General features: G+C 44.0%; 1 protein-coding gene across 1 annotated transcript; it reads right to left on the bottom strand.

Moving 5' to 3' along the window:
- Positions 1–5,482: 5,482 nt before the first annotated feature.
- nptx2a (neuronal pentraxin 2a) lies at positions 5,483–12,679 on the bottom strand (the record flags this gene model as incomplete). Its single annotated transcript, XM_079281433.1, has 5 exons — positions 5,483–5,710; positions 6,268–6,447; positions 8,700–8,944; positions 9,758–10,004; positions 12,233–12,679. 5 exons carry the CDS (start codon positions 12,677–12,679, stop codon positions 5,483–5,485), a joined length of 1,347 nt encoding a protein of 448 aa, XP_079137559.1.
- Positions 12,680–16,176: the final 3,497 nt, after the last annotated feature.

Here is a 16,176-nt window from a genome sequence, read left to right as displayed (position 1 = left end):
GGTTTAATACCGGGTGACTTTGAGAGTCTATCCCACGAATCAACATCAGACTCTAAAGTGATAACTTTCTGTCTTTAATCTCCACTCAAGAGTTCTTTAGGTGAGTTTCATTTTCGCACCTGCTCAACTTAGATCACACTTGTTCTTCATTTTTACACCATGACGATTGGGAAACAACTGATACAGTTCATATTTATTTTCTGTTGATGGCCAGAGCATTGAGGAATGTGGCAATGTGAATATAAGAGTAAATATTAACCAATGACATATATTTTGTGTATAGCTTAAAGGAGTAGTTTGGCACTTTGGGAAACAGGCGTATGTACTTTCTTTCCAAGAATTAGATGAGAAGATTGACTCGTTTGTACTGTGAATATGAAGCTAGTTGGTTAGCTTAGCTTAGCACAAAGACTGGAAACAGGGGGAAGCAGCTAGCCTGCCTCCGTCCACAGATATCAAAATCAAACAAGCAGTACCACTAAAGCTCCCAACAAGATGTAACTCGTTTGTTTAATTCATTCAAAAACCAAAGTGTCATCATTTACTGGAATCTTGTCAACCAACAGAGGTTCCAAGAAGTTACTGCGCGCAGCCAAGATACAGTTAAACCACAATGTGTCGAGATATGTTCTGTGAGTTTCCGCACCTTAGGACAAAGCCAAGCTAGCTGTTTCCCAGTGTCCAGTCTTTGTGCTAAGCTAGGCTCACCTGCCACTGGTTAGCTCCATGTTTAGTGTATAGAAAGGAAAGTGGTGTTGATCTTCTTACCTAACTCTCGGCAAGAACGAAATAAGCATTAACTGAGCACAACCTCGCAGGTTCACACATTTCCCAGCAAATAGTTCACACAAGAAAAGAACAACAGGCACAGGCCGTTTTCAAGTCATCGTCTTCATTTGTTGCAGTGGATAAAACAACAGAGCACATCCAGAGACGCACAGTGAGAGATTTGTAGCTGCAGAGCGTCTCTGCTTGTTCAAAGACAGACAGAATAGGACTGTGTTGAATTTGCAGTCCACACAGGTACTCAAGAGATTGTGGGAGAAATCTATGCTCTCATCCTTGCAGACGGAAAATTACAGCCCATCTTTCCGATTCAATATTAAAGTTGTTTTAAGCAGAAATCCTCAGATATTGTAATAAATGTAAATGATCTCAGTTGGAACAAATACATGATATCATCCTCTGAAATAGAGAACACAGTGTGGCAGTGAAGCTTTGTAATCGGATGTATCTTCTGCTATACTTGAAGATGCTGTGTATTGCCTCACAGAATAAAGATGAATGGATGTCTTCATCTAGCATCAACAGGCTCTTTGATCTTCAGAGAGGTGGCATTGCAAACTGTCATCCAGCAGATGTTTCCCTTTCTTTGCTGATTCATTTGTTCATCCCTCCCTCGTGTCATCTCTGCCAATATTGTCTTGTACAACCAAAAGAATAGGGAGAGTCCTTGTGTGTCTGATTTAAATATGGCTGCCGGACAGAATCAACGATGGGAACAGAATATAACGTTTTTGATGCATCATTTTATAAAGTCAGTGATACAGACTGAAGGGGGTTTCTGGGTCTCACTAACAGTCCGTGACATCCAAGAAAACAGCAGTTTTCAAATGCCTCGGAGAGCTTCGCCTTTTGCACGGGCTTTTCTTCCATCAGGCTTTAATTACCGAGCCAAAGTCTCCATCCTGAAACTTGTTTTTCTCACAGTTTTTAACTTCGCTCCGTCTTTGGGGCTCCATGGGGACTCCGTGTGCGAGAGAGAGAGAGAGCGAGAGGGTGCTAGGAGCAGAATGGCACTTTAATTCTTCCCCTCTCCCCACACCCATCTAATCCACCCCCTGCAGATCAGCACATGTATCCGATGGCAATCAAGTTGTGATTCGATTTTAATTATGTTATCTTGACACACTTTAACACAACCTCGGGCGATGTTGGAAAAGCCAGATTATCTCAAGGACAAGGGAGGAACGAGCGTACGGACGTGAAGGAAAGCTTTAATAAAATCGTGCCAAATAATTATTCACTGTCGCTTTATCCAGTCATGTGTAATGAAGGAACAGACAAGCTGGCAACGCCACTGAATTGGTAATTTGTTTTTAGTGATGAACTGTTATCATTACATCTGCAGCAGCTGCTGAGATAATTTCTTCACGGAAACCCTCCAGGATTTCCCAAACAAACTCCACCGTAGTGGAAGAAAAAGTCAATCGCTTGAGTAAAATCGACTCTTCCCAATTTACCAACAAAGTGTTGCTTTCAGTCACACATACGCTGACACACACACACACATACACACACACACACACACTGTTTATCCTGGTGAATCATACCACCGTCATATAGACGGATGATACACTCAAAGATGATGCTTTTCAGCTCAATTCCCCTCTCACTTAGGTTTGTGTTAGTTCCATGCAACACCTTCTGAAAGGTAATGTGTCTCATGCACAATATTCATATGATGGAGAATGGCTGTTTCTTATAGCAGGAGGCGTGATCTGTCAGCAACAATCAGTTTGTCATCAACCCCTGCACATATTTTTCGCCGGGTGTCACTGGACGACACGGACCCTCCTCTTCCTCCGACACACCCGCCTCCTCTTCTTCTGCATTGACAGCGTGACGGACAAATCAAACCGGGACTCAAACACAGAACTTTTGAGCGGCTCCACGCCTTGCACCAACTTTGTCTTTTAGCAACGAAAATAAGACATTTTTGTATAATTTGTACAACGTGTATAATTTAAATGATGTTTTCTTGCATCTTATGAGAGAAAAGATTGGATGAGGAACCTAATAGTGTTTTACAAATCAACCCACTAATTGTATCTTCAGCAATCTTTTGTTCTCCAGACTTCTGAGGACAATCTGCATGTTTTACACAAACAAATGTTTCTATCATTCATTGAAACACAAGTTGATATGTTTTCTTCAATAATTCATTTGTGCTAAAGAGAGCATCATGATGTGCAGCGAATGTTACAGCAGCAATGCGATGAAAATTAGGAGTACAGAATATGCCAAAAGAAACAACAACAATAAAATATTTCACAATTCTGGTTGTCTATTGGAGGCCTCGGGCCGCCCTGGTGCGTAACCACCAACACACAGCATCGACACAAAGTGTTGAGGGGAATGAAGAAGGCTCACAGTGTCCTACATTGTAGAAGCGCCCATAATCCACATGGGCAGATTACTTCATTTCCACCTGGACGTCTGCCAGTGCAGAGGATTTGTCCACTGCTGACAACATGACATTGCCCAGATGAGAGGACGCACCCTTGCATGTTTGTTATGGCTGGTCATACAAATGATATGGCTGTAACCAGACAAACACCCACATGTCTGTGCGACCAGACACGTAAAAGATGGTGACTTTTGTTCAAAAGTTTCCGAATTAAGAAGCATGAATCACAAATGCTGCATGACCGTGGCAAGGTTACATTCAACTCTGACCTCATCACTAATGCAGTGCAATGTTATTTTTGAAGCAAACTGTTCAGACAGCTCGTCAGCTATTCTGTCGCGTTTTTCAGTCGTTACTTTAATTGTCACACCTGGAATTTGTTCGCTCTTTTATCGGGTGCAAAAGGACATTCAACCAGACGTCAGCAAGGTGCAAAAGCTGAATGGATACTGCACATGAAGGTGACTTTAAACCATTGATATAGCAAAGACATTTGTCTTATTCTCACGTCCCTCTGCTGAGCTGCTACTGAGCTTTAAAAGCTGAAACAGAAAGTGTGAACAAGCGAAAGCACATATGGTTTTTTACAAAAAGGCCATTCGCCATATATAAACAAAGCATTTCTAAGTACTTCTGCATTTTGTTTGGTACTTTTTCTGACATATTGTGCTGCTAATGGACAAAAATCACGAGCAGAAAAAGGGAAAAAATACACTTTCAACTTGATAGCCGTCTCTTGACTTTACATTGAAACATTGTTGACAAAGACACTCAAAACATTCTGTGCTGTCCAGTATTGTTTTTTACTCGATATCAAACTGCATTTTTTTTGTTTAATGTCTCGTGTGCTACTGTCTACTCAGTGAAGAAATTCCACAAGGAAGAAAAAAAGAAACTCTGGCAGTGATAGCGATGTTTGTGCCTTTGTTGCCTCTTTTTACATTGTGTCCTCCAGCCCCAGGCTTGACACTATTTTACTGACGAACAGCATTGAAACGAATGTCCACCACAACATTAAGGACTAACAAAAATCAAGCTGCAAAAAGCATCAGTTTTATTCACTAAGCTGCACCAAAATCCATTGATTTCCTACATTATTTTTAAAAAGAAATAAATCTATCCATAAATATCCATGGAACAAAATGAGTGTTCTCGTTCAGCGAGAGCTGATTAAGAGTGATGCTCTCGTTTGACATCTGCATCTCTAGATTTGATCTTCATGGCGCACGTAGCTCCGCACTGCTCCCCACTATTCTCATTCATGAACAAAATTACCACCCAGATGAGGAATTAAGGATCGTCCTTGACGGTCAAGCCCAGTCCCTGTCCTCACTGGGCAGGGCTCCACGACTCTGTCGACACGCCGGTCCTGGGCAGCCGTCCGACTTCGCTATTGACCTGAGCAGAGCCAGCCCATCCATAAAGCTGTTTGGGATATGGCAGCTGCTCAAGGGGCAGAGAGGCATTAAGCATAGATTTACAAGAATGAAAATGTCCTCCCTCCCTCATAATCTCTGGTCTTTTTTACACAAGCCATACGCCCATGAACATACACACACACACACACACACACACACACACACACACACACACACTTACGTAATGCTGTCAGCACGCTGCATTGGCTTGTTTTGGACTCTCAACACACACTGTATATTGACAGAAAGCATGCACTGTCACTTCTAAACTGACATCCATTCGCTGCTTGGGCTCATGCATACTATTTAGACATTTTGTAACTTTTCAAAAGTAATCAACAGCGAAAGGTTGTTCTTGTCCACCTTGAACTCATGAGCGTCCACCTTATTTCCCTGTGCTTTCTGGTTTCTCTTCAAACAGGCAGTACGCTCACAGCTCGCAGCATGTGGTCATCTACAATGTAACTGAGGAATACTGTTCCACAGCACATCAAAGCCTGTTGGAGCTCACATTCACCATGAATACATTGCAGCATTGTCAGTATAAGGAATGCAACCAAAAAATAGCTGTTTTCAAAGAGGAGTCAAAGGAAAGCTGATCTACTGGAGAGAAAGCGCAGAATGACAGTCAGCCACATCATTACAGTAGACTGATGCAACAGCATATCTTCTTCAGATGAGCACACTAATTTGTCTCCTGCAATGTCTTCAGGGCTCAAATTCAATGGACACATCAACAGATACAGTCATATCAATATGTAAAAGTGTTGCACTGGTACCCTCGTCTTTGGGATTTGACTGACGCAGCAAACAGTCAGATTACTTGGCCTCTCGATCCCCCGCGGCGATGCTGAGTGTCCTTACATCAGGTCCTTTAGGAATCAAAAGCACGATCTTCACAGATCTCCAGAGCAGCTTTACTCGCACCACCAAACACTTCCACGTTAGCGTCAATCCAAGGAACCACGTTGCCCGGCATGTATGCTGAGCAGTTGGCCAGACCCACGATGTCCACGGGCCGCAGCACTCGGTCCCACATGTTGAACTGGCTCAGCTCGCCCACGAAGGCCTGCGTGGCGTCAAAACGGCCTCCGACTACGTCCTTCGCGGGGAAGCGGGAGAGGAAAGTTTGTGAGTTCACTTCTGAAGGAAATGTAATCAAACTTGAATTAAAATGCATCAATTCTGTTTGATTTCCATCAAACTGCCAAACAAACTCAGAATATTTTTCAGTGTGCTGCCACTTTTAAATATGCGTGTTGTGCGCTCTCCAATACCGTGCAACATGCAGCAATCTCACCTTGTGTGCATGACAGAAAACATCCACTCTAATGCAATGTGTCTTATTGTCTCTGTCACTGTACATTTCTTTAGTTTAAACACGGGGCTGTCGTGAAGTTAACCGCTAGAATAAGCCGCGAGCGCAGCTCCAAAGGGCGTAACGGTGCCCTTTAGAAGTAGATGAATGAGGTAATACTGAAAGGGCCATGATAGCGTGTGAAGAGCCTCCCTGCCTTCTCTCCCCTGCTCCCTGCCTGTGGCATTGAACTCCGGGGGGAGAATACACCCGGGGATCTTACTGACACAAGGAAACACACACACACACACGCATGCGAGCACACCGGTCCTTTAACAGCTAAGCTTCTTTCGTGCCCTTACCTGCTCCTGGCCCAGGATGATCACCCCTCCAGGTTTAATTGGGTGCCAGGGGGCCAGGTTGTCCCCGGTGCCCAGACGCTCGCCATCCTGGTAAGCCTCCCAAAAACCGTCTCTGGTCGTCCAAGTCACGCATATGTGGTGCCAGCGTCCGTCACTCACTGACAGAGGGAGCTCAGCCACCTGCTCAGGAGCCCCCAAGAGCAAGGAGCAGGGAGGGGGAGCACAAGGGGAGCAAGAGGAGTCAAGAGAGAGTTGAGATTAATTGCGGCATGCTAGAAACAAGGACAGCAATTAGAAGGGTTAGCGCTTCAAAGAGACAGCCCTCTGCAGACAATTCTCCAGATGAGCCGGTGCGACACAATTTAGATTACCCAGGCGACATCAAGGGATAGAACGTTTGCTAACAGCAAAACAGTGTCCTCTTATGTTCAGAGATCAAAGAAAAACAACTGCTTATTTTACCAACCAATGACATCATAGTCCTCTGAGGATACAGAACAACACATTAGCTTATGAGTGTGTAACTCATTAACCTTTTCCATACGAGCCTACGGAATTACTTCACACTCGTGTCTTGTTGCAGCTACACATGAACCTGAAAAGATGGGAAGAGTCACTGGAAATAAAATCCAAGCCACTTTTTTGACTTGTCGTAGCAGGAGACCTGACACCTAAACTGATATCTGAAAGTAATGCGAGTGTTAGTAGGTATGGCTTTGCTTCTCCTGCTGTAAAATGTCAAAATGTCTGCAGTGAAAAAGGTCCATTGTGTATTTTACTTCTGGTTCAAAGGACATTTTCTTCTTTCGCTCCAAAAGGCTGCAGATAAGGTTCTGCAGATACAATGTTTTAGGAAGGTCATGTACTTATCTACTTCCTACCAACAGTCTAAGGTTTTGTTAGAAATCAGCTCACATGCACGGTGTCGAAGAAGAACAAGTCCACCATGTACATTTTGAGTGGTATCAGCAAGATTCTGTAACAATCCACAATAAACTGAACAGAACTGCCTCAAGATTTTCTCAAATTCGGGAAAATTGTCTTCCAGATCACACGAGATTCATAAGCATCAGATTACACGTGCTCACTTGCCAAACAAACTCGTTTTTTCAATGTTGTACAAGACCAGTTGAATTCAGATTAAAACTCCTGGCAGCTGCATTTGATTGGAAAATAAAGACTCCAAAAGCACGTTTTATATGATTTGACCTTTGGAGAAGAAGAAAAAATATCGACAAAGTTCCTGAACAAAGACACTTCCATCCTGATGAAGATGCCACTTTATAACAATAAAGATTCCCTCTCTGCATAGCCACCCACAAATACAAAATGCAACGTTGCACTTTTTCATAGTCAAGGCACCTTTCTGCTTCCCTCTCAGTATGCAGCCAAATGAACGGCATAACAACATGTGCCCCTGTGGACCCTGTTATCACTGCGAACAAGTTCAACACACGGATGTGCTGCTGCACATACGGCATTGATATTCACTGGTCTTGCCTCACTCGTCTGATCTTTCGCTCTTTCCCCTCTCTCTCCTCAGCACCCTGTCGCCTCCAAAGCTCTGCAGCTTTTCTATTTCCTCCCCTCTTTCCCTCTTTTCCCTCATGCTCTCATCCCTTTATCCCACCATCTTTCTCTCGTCTGTCTGACTTGAACACATGTATAATGCATGGTGAAGGGAAAGCTGTGAGAAGACCTGCCTGTGCCAATAACAGGCAACGCAAATAACACAGAGAAAGGGAGAGGAGGGAGGGGGGGGGCTCTCTAGTGTACCAGCATTTTACAAAAAAAATCCCCCAAATCCAACATTACACTGCTGCAGAAGTAACTGTGCCAACAGAAAAACCGTATCACTACACCAGCAACAGAACAACAGTTATTTTCTTTATGAGGCTAAACGCCGTAAAATATTCATGCTCCGAACACTTTTTTTCCCTGTAATCCCGTTCCCTGAAATCCCGTTCGTTGACTGAAACCTCACAGTATGCGACTGTGTAGCAACAGAGAGCAAAGACGACAAGGCCTTCAAATGAGCACACCCGGCAGCACAAGTTCTCTCATGAATCACTGTTATTCTTGTGAGTGTGTGTGCAGAATGTCGGTCAATGACATGAAATGTTTATAAGGTGCTAAATTAATTATTATTAATTGGTCAGCGAGTGTCTCTCAGCATATCATGATTGTGCTCACATCTACATACATTAGCTAGAACAACCTGAACATATTCATGAATTCTTTGCATTTAATTAGCGTCACTGCTGATCCACTTTTACCGGCATCATTACAGCCAGCAGCGCTGCCAAGAGAGCAGGAATGATTCCGAGCTTCCCTCGGAAAATCGGGGCAGAGGGAAAGAATCAAAGTTGCTCTCCTCTCCATCAACAAATAATTAAAGACCAGTGTGCACCAGTTTTTCATTGTGGACCTACCTTATCATTAACCAGCAGCTCAATGGGGTTGTTCCCCCATTCGATGAGGACTATCTCGTTGGCCTGGCCTGGCACGCCATAAGAGAACGGGGTTCCTATGCCGGGACTGGCGCTGGACTTGAGCCACATACACACGGTGAAGGCGTACATCTCTGGGAGGCTCTTCTTGATCCGTCCATACAAGTAGTTAGTGCGAAGCGAGAGGGACACTTTGAAATCCTCGGGCGATTTGAAGGCATTATGACCTGTTGATGGACAATAATTATATATGGTTATATGGTTAAAGCAATGAAGTAAGTCGTCTTCCGACGTTGATGCTATCAACATGGTCCGCTGCCACTCATTCATAATGTTCTCCCACAAGCTCAAGCTCAACCTTCTCAGGATCACGGGGTGCTGCACTCTATCCCTGGTACTCGTTATTGTGAGCCCAGAGAAAACAACATCATGTTACAAATTCAGTGCAGGGCAATCATCAGTGGAAAAACCTCCACATTTCCAGCTGACAAAACAACACCACAAAGCCTCAAACGTCACTGTCGAATTGATTCAACACCTCTTGCATCGTCTTGACGTAAATTGAATTTAATAAGGCTCACAAAGGTAATATTTATTGTGGGGCTGTTGTGGCAACCTCCTTTCAATGTGAGCAATTTACTTTGGTTAAAACGTGTACCCTCAAACAGAACCTGACTCAATCGACTAAGTCTCGGGGGACATGGGTCCCACAGGAGATGTCCAGTGAGCGGTGACATAATCTTCTCAAATAATTTTCCTCCCGGAAAATATATTCTGTTATTCTGACGTCCATACCATCAAAGTGATACCCTGGAGTGTGGACATCTCTCCAATCGTTCTTAAACTAATTAAACATTCAGTGTTGCTTTCCAAGCCTTATTTTTCAAGACCAGGATCTGCTCGGAGAATGGCTCTGAGGTTTTTACTTGCATCATCAGGAGTTTGCATAGGGATTGACTAATTAGAGCAAAATCTGCCAGACAAAAAAAGTGTGGCATTAAATCTGGCCAACATTTCACAGCACCCATTGTATCACTTACTTTTCTCCAGCTCCGTGATCCTCTCCAGGAGGGAATTGAGGGCGCTCTCGGTGCGTTGGCGGTGGGCCGCTGTTTCGTTGTAGAGCTGGCTCTTCTCCTCCTCCAGATCGGCCACCTTCCGGAGGAGCTGGCTCTCCAGCGCCCCAAGACGCTGCCGCAGCAGCTCTCGCAGCTCTAGTGGCAGAGGAGTCAGAGCCGAGACCCCTCCAGCTGACACGTTTGTGCTGGGGAGACGCAAACTCTGCTGCTGGGAGGCCGGGTGGGAAAGATTGCATGTATGGATAGATGGATGGATCGATAGATGGATGGATGGATGGATGGATGGATAGATGGATGGATAGATGGATGGATGGATGGATGGATGGTGAGTGATAGATGATGGGTGGATGGATGGATGGACAATTGGATGGATGATGGATGATGGATGATGGATGAATGGATGGAGGGATTGATGGATTGATGGATTGATGGATGATGGATGATGGATGAATGGATGGATGGTTGATGGATGATGGATGATAGATGATGGGTGGATGGATGGATGGATAATTGGATGGATGAATGGATGATTGGATGGATGATGGATGAATGGATGGAGGGATTGATGGATGATGGATTGATGGATGATGGATGAATGGATGGATGGATGGAGGGATGGATGGATGGAGGGATGGATGATAGATGATGGGTGGATGGATGGATGGATAATTGGATGGATGAATGGATGGAGGGATGGATTGATGGATGATGGATTGATGGATGAATGGATGGATGGATAGAGGGATGGATTGATGGATGAATGGATGATGGATGAATGGATGGATGGATAGTTGGATGGTTGGAATGGGGGCAGAAGGGAATGACACATACGAACAATGACACAGACATTTAATCCAGTTAATCTTGTGCACTCAAACAAGCATTCAGTCTGTAAAGACCTAGATTTCCAGTAGAGGACTGATTGCATCTACCCTTTAGGCCTGATATCCTTTTAGCACCATTGTTTTTGATACAGCAATATCAAAATGAAGACAGTTTGTTCCTGTGGCAGACTTTGATTGGTGACCTGCCAAACACCCATGACTGGACAGGGTATTAGGTAGGCGCCACGAGTGACGTCACACCAGGCGTGATCGCAGATGTTTTTTGAAAAAAGGGGGCGAACAAAAACGGCACAATGGAGCCATTTGAATAGCTCAAATGAGTAATTCCCTGGCAATCTGGTGCAAAAGGTCCTGAATGCAATTGTTGAGAAATGCTGTTTGATTGGAGAGGTCCTGCTCAAGGGACCCATACACTATCAGCCAGTCTTACAATCATTATGTTCATAATAATACTACTAATAATAATAATAATAATAATAATAATACATTTTATTTATATAGCGCTTTAAAAGGCATGCACTCAAATACACTTTACATGTTAAAAACAGAAACAATAGAAGCATTTATAATAAGAACAAAATCGACGACATAACAGTAAGAAAACAAAACAAAAAAATGTTAAGAAGATGCAGATCAATAGATATGTGATTGAAATGCAATATAATATGTATCCTCACAGCTGCAGTATATCCTTGATTTGATCGGGGTATTAAAGTGTCCAATTAGGGAGGGAGGGAGATGGGGAAGGGGCTAGAGAGATGGATGGATCAGCAATGCAGCATACAGAAACAAACTTGAATTTAAATAATTAGAGTTGTGATTGTTTATGTTATCAGAGCTGTCAGATGATGAAAATGCACTTCACTGTTAACATGACATAAGAGATAAATCCAGGGCTTACACTGGCATTCTGCTGTATGTAAAGCACTTCACTATAGGTGACCTCAATATCAGTTGTGATCGATGAGCCTTGTGGAATGAATGCACACAGCAGGTATCCTGAGGCTGGTTGAGACAAAGCTCTGCAGGGCAACGGGAATTTATGAACGACTAAACCATTCAGCATTTGATGCAGGTGAAATCTGCGGGAATTAATTCCATCAGCTGCTATGATTAATTAGGCACATGACTGCAAATAAAACATGATGTGGAACACGCACACACACACACATGCACAGCAGTCATAATTCAAGGTTGCGTTCACAAATCCCTGCAACACATGCGTGATTACCTTTGAAACGTTTTTTTTTCATTCCTTATTGACGACTATATCTTGCGGGTTTCGCCATCAGAGTTATCTTTAATTATAAAAAATCATTGATGTGACATGCCTATTACGTGACCCTCTGATCTCACGATCCCCCTGAGAGGACTCCTGCAGCACAGAGTAGGCCTATTATCGGACGTGTGTGCGTCAGGAATATTACTTGTGAAAGGGCTAAAATATATTGCAAAGAAATATGCATGATATATGTATACTGCAGTGGGCTTTGTTGGTGGCTATTAATATAAGTAATGAATAGGTTTCGGGGGGAACCCAAGTTCTTTTCTGGCTCGTTTACGCAGGAGCAGCATTTTTGTGCCATCTTACCTCCAAGTTCTCCAGCCGACCCTTGAGACTCTGCATGGTCTTGCCCAGCTGGTCTATGGTATCGCCGGGGTCCCGGGGCAGGTCCCCCATGGTGTTCTTGCCGTATTCCTTCCGTCTGGAACCCTGACCTCGGGACCTGCCCTGCGGCGACTCGTCGGCTGCCGCCTCGCAGCGCACCAGCTTGGAGTTGAGCTCCTTGATGGTCCCCTGCTGGCTCACGATGGTCTCCTTCTGCTGCAGGATGGTCTCCCGGAGCTGGATGATCGTGTTCCGCAGCTCGTCCTCCACGGGGCTGCTGTTCTGGACACGGTTCCCCGTGGGACCGTACCCGCAGCCCGGCTCTGCGCCCGGGGGAATGGCGTTACAAACGAAGCGGCTACCTGTAGCATCCTGGCTTCGCACCGTGCCACTGACCAGGTACAAAAGTCCAACTAATAGAACCAGCATCCCGACTGGATACGCAAATTCCACTTATTAAAGGAAAACAAGGGCTCCGTAATTACCGACGGAGGGTTTGAAGTCTCCCGTAAAATAATAAACTAATTACAACTACAACACGTTAATTCAAGTGGTTGCGGGCATTTTTCTAGACTTCCAAAGAGTGATAAAAAAAATGACCGAACTTAGTTTATAGTGAAACCAACAAACAAATCAAAATCCGCAGTGAAAAATCATAAAATCATACATCCACAAACCACTCAGGTCGCTCCTGAAAAAAAAAAAAAATACACCAACAAATCTCAATTCTCACTTTCAGCAGATGGAAACTCGGAACCAGGATTTGAAAAAAAATCCACAGAGGGTTGCAGGGAAATCAGTTTCGCCTGTCTTGCCTCTCCGGTCGGTTGGATTGTCAGTGAGTGGTGCTGAAAAGACAGCGACGCTGCTCAACCAGATTATTAAAGGGAGGTGCGCACTGCCGCTTCCGCTCATCATCTGTGCGCTCCGGCTATTCAGCTCCAGGATACAGTAGCTGCGTCATCCCTGAATCCCAAGCCATTCCACGGGTCGGTCTCATTGGCTCTTTATGACCTGTTCAAATGCGCTGACGCTTTTCAGATGTCAAACAAAAACACATTGAGAGTTCAGGTTTTTCAGTGGGTTGCCTGTTTGTGTATCTCTTAAGGACTGCACAGGCTCTGTAGCTTTTATGATGTGATTGTAGCACCAGAGAACCGGGATAACAATACACAATAGTATGATACTGGGAGTATTGATTGATAACTTCACATCTGTCTGCATCCGGCATCGGGGGATTGTTGCACTCTCTATGCCCTTCAGAGTCGGCATTTGTTTTCTTCCAACAGGGAACACTTGGTCTAAAGTCAAACTTTAAGGATTAGTAAATCCAATTGAAATACACAGTTCAAATAAGGAGTCTGATGACTTGACTTTAATTAAAAACCAGCTCCCCATTGCCTTCTCTCATTCTTGTGCATAAGAAAAGGACTTTCATTCTCTACACAGCCTGCAAACAGGTTGTCTTTGCTGTTAAAATTCAAATAAAGAATATAAAGCATAAAAGAATGACTTACAAGTCGCTGCAGTAATTATTATTATTTGTTCATTGCTGATAATAAAGCCAGCAACGGTTGACTGGAAATCTTGTTCATGTTTGATTGTGGTGTGTGTGTTTGTGGTGACTAAAATACGTGTGACCTGGGACAAATAGAACTAAAAATAATCCTTGGTGTTTGCTTTAATCTGGCTGGTGGGAGTTTATCCGATAACCATTAGATAACAGTTTCACAGGAACAGCAAGTGAAATAAATTGCATGTAAAATTCACGTTGTTGTCTGTTTCAGTTTCTCAAATTGTCGGTCGCAGTCCAAGTGTGACAAATGTATCCGTCCAAAGAGGGAGGCACGGTACGTAGGAACTTCACTGTGTGACAAACATTTCCTAATATGTAAATCCAATCTCTCTCCTGACACAAATCTCACCTCGATAAACACGTCAAAGCTTCGAAGAAAACGATGATCTCAGAGCCTTTTCAGGATGGGATCCCTTCTCAAAATAACCCAAAGACAGCGAACAATATTTGGAAAGAAGATAGAATTATTCCGGTTGCCGAGTACATAGCATTTCCATGCTGGCGCGTAACGTGATTTGATGTTATCGGTTCTATATATTTAGATATCTGCAGGGAAATGCTCGTCGGTGGCAAGATGCCACCATTATCCTCTTTGACAATGATAGACACGGGAGAGAATCACAGCAGGTTTAGTGCTCCCTTCATGTTTTGTCAAACTAAGACAAGGGAGCAGGTGTCTGTCAGGTACCTGCTAAGAATTGTAGAATATGAAAAAACTTCAAAGCCAGACTTCGGCTCAGTTCAGATTATGAACAAGCTCAGCATTGCTGTCATCACGCAGACATCTTCTTTCCCAATTTTCCCAGTATTACTGCGCTGCCCATCACAGCCATCATCTCCTATCTGCTCACAGGGCCAAAGAGCCAAATGTCAGCCGGCATTAATGCACAGTCAGCGTACAATGGGTGCACGGAGCCGGGACTGGCAGGGAACGGCCGGTGAAGTCACTGCTAAGGAAGGCAGTTTCTAATATGACAGGTCCCCCGGGAAGAGGGACACACATTCACCATGGAAACCTCATATCCTCCCAGATCCCCCTCAGCACCCCCACCTCGGTGAGCGCGGTGCAGGCAGAAGTGAAGTGTTCGTACTGAAGACTGAGCAGACATGACAACTTTCACTTCAAAGTTGACGGGATCAAGTTATTTCCCTTTCATGTTGCAACTGGTGAGCGCATGGGGTGAAGTAACTTTACTTTTTTAAGCGCCTTCAGCGAGGGTTAAGATGTCAGCAGGGATTGAACTCTTATCCTAAGTTTCCCATATAAATGAACACATTTCAGAGTTACAATTTGCACTTTACTTAAGGCAATAAGAATTTTATGTCCGTACAAACAAAGGCACTGATTTACAGAGAAATAGACACACTGCTCATCGGTGTGTTTTAATGAGGGTACATCTCCTCTCCTCCTCTCAACATGATGCAATTCAACACAACAAAACCACAAACTACAGAATAACATTACCAAAATTGTATCAACATTTTTTATCAGCAACATTTTTTTTAAATATGTTTCATAAAAGGAGTTTTCATCAGACAACTGTTGTGTGGAACTGTTCAAATTAACTTTAAAGGGCCAATGTGAAGCATTTAGGCCGGGGCTCTATTAGCAGAAATGGAATTGACGATAATCACCTGCAACTACATACGGTCATTCACAACGGGCATTTAGTTGGTTGCAATCTGCACTGGCCCTTTAGAAGAGCCTGGCAAATGATGAGGTGAAAATACAACTGGTGAATATATGTGAATGTGTATATGAGAGCAGGTATTTACAATGACATAAATGAGTTCACATACCTACTTTGGCGATGAGTTCTCAGTAGTTCTCTGACATCTTCCTAACACGCTTGTTTCACTCGTCAGATCCTTTGTACGCCTTCTTACTCACCATTGTGGCATTTCACTACTTTGGAGTTCCACCTGTTGAGTTGTGATGTGGATGCTGAACACTCAGAGTCTCTGAGGGGAGCCACACTCACCCTGCATGACACAGTCCCATGGCCGTTTACTCACATCCCTGCCGGTGTTCTCACCATCCCTCCACCTCTCATCCCTCCACCTGCTGCTGGCTACCTGCTCATCCACATGAGCTGTCAGTGGACAGAACAACTCCTACACAAGGATCACCCCCCCCCCCCCTCATTTACACATGGACACATACAGAACACACATGCCTTTGAAAGCCAGCCAAGACGAGAGAAGCACATAGCTGGACTTTTCATCCAGGAAACCGCTGTTCATGTCCCGTTTGTGTCATAGCACAAGAAGTCACTCGGTAGTGACGAGAGGCTGAGACAGAACCGTGTTCTTTTAGTTAACTCTAACTAAGTGGTTTGAGTGCCTAAAC

This window comes from Melanostigma gelatinosum (genome assembly GCF_949748355.1).
Source record: "Melanostigma gelatinosum genome assembly, chromosome: 13".
Taxonomy (NCBI): Eukaryota; Metazoa; Chordata; class Actinopteri; order Perciformes; family Zoarcidae; genus Melanostigma; species Melanostigma gelatinosum.
This window is presented reverse-complemented; position numbering and strand designations above follow the sequence as displayed.